The sequence below is a fragment of the Egretta garzetta genome, unplaced genomic scaffold (assembly GCF_000687185.1).
Source record: "Egretta garzetta isolate BGI_Z169 unplaced genomic scaffold, ASM68718v1 scaffold45, whole genome shotgun sequence".
Lineage (NCBI taxonomy): Eukaryota > Metazoa > Chordata > Aves > Pelecaniformes > Ardeidae > Egretta > Egretta garzetta.
In genome coordinates this window covers 7,663,120-7,665,055 of record NW_009260028.1, presented here as the reverse complement: position 1 = coordinate 7,665,055, position 1,936 = coordinate 7,663,120, and the positions used below count along the sequence as shown (strand labels likewise).

At 41.9% G+C, this 1,936-nt stretch overlaps 1 protein-coding gene across 12 annotated transcripts in view; it reads right to left on the bottom strand.

The window, feature by feature from the left end:
• Positions 1-1,936, bottom strand: part of IFNAR2 (interferon alpha and beta receptor subunit 2) — a 16,836-nt gene that overhangs the window by 6,517 nt on the left and 8,383 nt on the right. For all 12 annotated transcript variants that reach the window (XM_035896384.1, XM_035896391.1, XM_035896385.1 and 9 more), the window contains one exon: positions 1,084-1,256. In XM_035896384.1, the coding sequence (XP_035752277.1) occupies positions 1,084-1,256 (173 nt within the window). The remainder of the gene's footprint in view (positions 1-1,083; positions 1,257-1,936) is intronic.

Below are 1,936 nucleotides of genomic sequence, written 5' to 3'. Positions count from 1 at the left end.
CTCGGATCATTTTTGTGGCCCTCCTCTGGACCTGCTCCAACAGTTCCATGCCCTTCTTGTGCTGAGGGCTCCAGAGCTGGACACAGTACTCCAGGTGAGGTCTCACCAGAGCAGAGTAGAGGGGCAGAATCACCTCCCTCGACCTGCTGGCCACGCTTCTCCCGATGCAGCCCAGAGTGCGGTTGGCCGTACTCAAGAGACTCTGGCCTCTAACTGTGCTTTGCTTGCTTAAACTACGCGGTCCCCTATTATTGCAGCATTTCCTCACAGGTTCTGTGGCAGGATCCCCACAGTCCTCAATGTTCCTTTTTGGATCTTGCTCAACTGGTCCATGCCTTTTCTGAACCCCAGACTGGTGACGGGTAGGTGGGCTTTAGAAGTACTAAATACGTAAAAATATGGGGGTTTTTTGATCTCTCAGCAACATGTGAGTCATGTTTAGCTTGTAATATTACAGAATGCTCTCATCCTTTCTGGCATAACTGCTGCCTGTGTAGCTGTTACCAATCTACTTATTACACAGGCAATTATTCTTAAGCATTATGCCTTGCATTGGTCCTTATTGAATTACCTCCTATTATTTTAAAGATTAGTTCTCAATTTTGTGAGGGTCATTTTAAGTTCTAATCATGCCTATCCATCTCTGTATTTCATACAAAAAAAAAAAATAAAAAAATTAGTACCAGACCCAGAACAGGCTGTTTCAGAAACTAACTGGATACATTCTTCCAGTTTGACAGAAAATGACTGAACTGCTTTCTGAACATATTTTCCTATAAGCTGTGCATGCACTTGCTAGCAGTTTCTGCTAAATTGTTTTCCCCTTGTCTTCCCAGAGAATAATCACTTGAGCCAGTGCCCTGGGCTTTATTTCAAGTAAGGATACAGGACAACTAGTATTCCTCTTCTTAATGCAGAGAGGCAGGCCTAAAGGAAGCCAAGATTATGTTGGCCATTCTCTTTGTTTTCTTCTAAGTATCTTCAATTCATGTATTTGCTTCTGTGAATTTGCTAACCATCAGAGCCATTTTTTGCTTTCTGTATTTCTCCCCTAAACCACAAATAGAACAAGAAGTTCTTTACCTTATGCTCTCCATCAAGGGTTCTCAGGGTTATTTCATAATCAAGCTCTTCATATATATCAATTAAAGACAGCAGCTTTTCATTTTCTCTGAAGTGAGAGGTTGGCAGCTTTATGGTGACATTTATGCAGTTTAGACAGGAACTGATAGTAACTTCTGGTGGTCCCAGGAATGCTATTGAAAAAAAGAAAGAGGGGAAAAAAATATACACTATGTATTCAGTACCAACTCTACTTTGGTGGTGGATATATAGCGGACTAATCAGATTCCAGAGCATGCCACTGTTGTAAATCCACAAGGCCTTGCGACATTTAAGTTCCACGGTCAAACGATCTTTTCCCACTTGACTAGATTTTAAAAACAGAAAGCAGTGGAGGGGATGGAAGAAGCAGAAAGGTGACAGAGGCTTTGTTTCAGCTCCACAGAGATGTGAGCTTTTCATCTATTTGAGAGGAAAGCTGAGGTTAATGTGCAGGAAAAGCTGATTGAGTTCTTGCTTGTCATGATCTTTCAGTCACTCTCTGGAAGGAATCTGTAGAAATTCAGTGTAGCCCTGCACATATCCGTACTGGTTGCAATGAAGGCTATAGGTCTAAACTTGATAGCTGAGCTCCAAAGCCTAAAAACTCTACTAACAGTAGGACATAGGACCTAGCAAAACATAGTTACGCTTCTGTGAGACTTCCACTGAGTTCAAAGTAATCTCTGAAGTTCAGGTCCTCAGAACATGTATGTGTTTGAAAAGCCAAGCACACTAATTGTCTCCTCTCTCCAAAACTACACATCCATTAAGATCAGAGGAACTTCTGCAGTGAATCAAGCCTAAGGTTTTCTTTCCTCCAGCACAGGAAAGA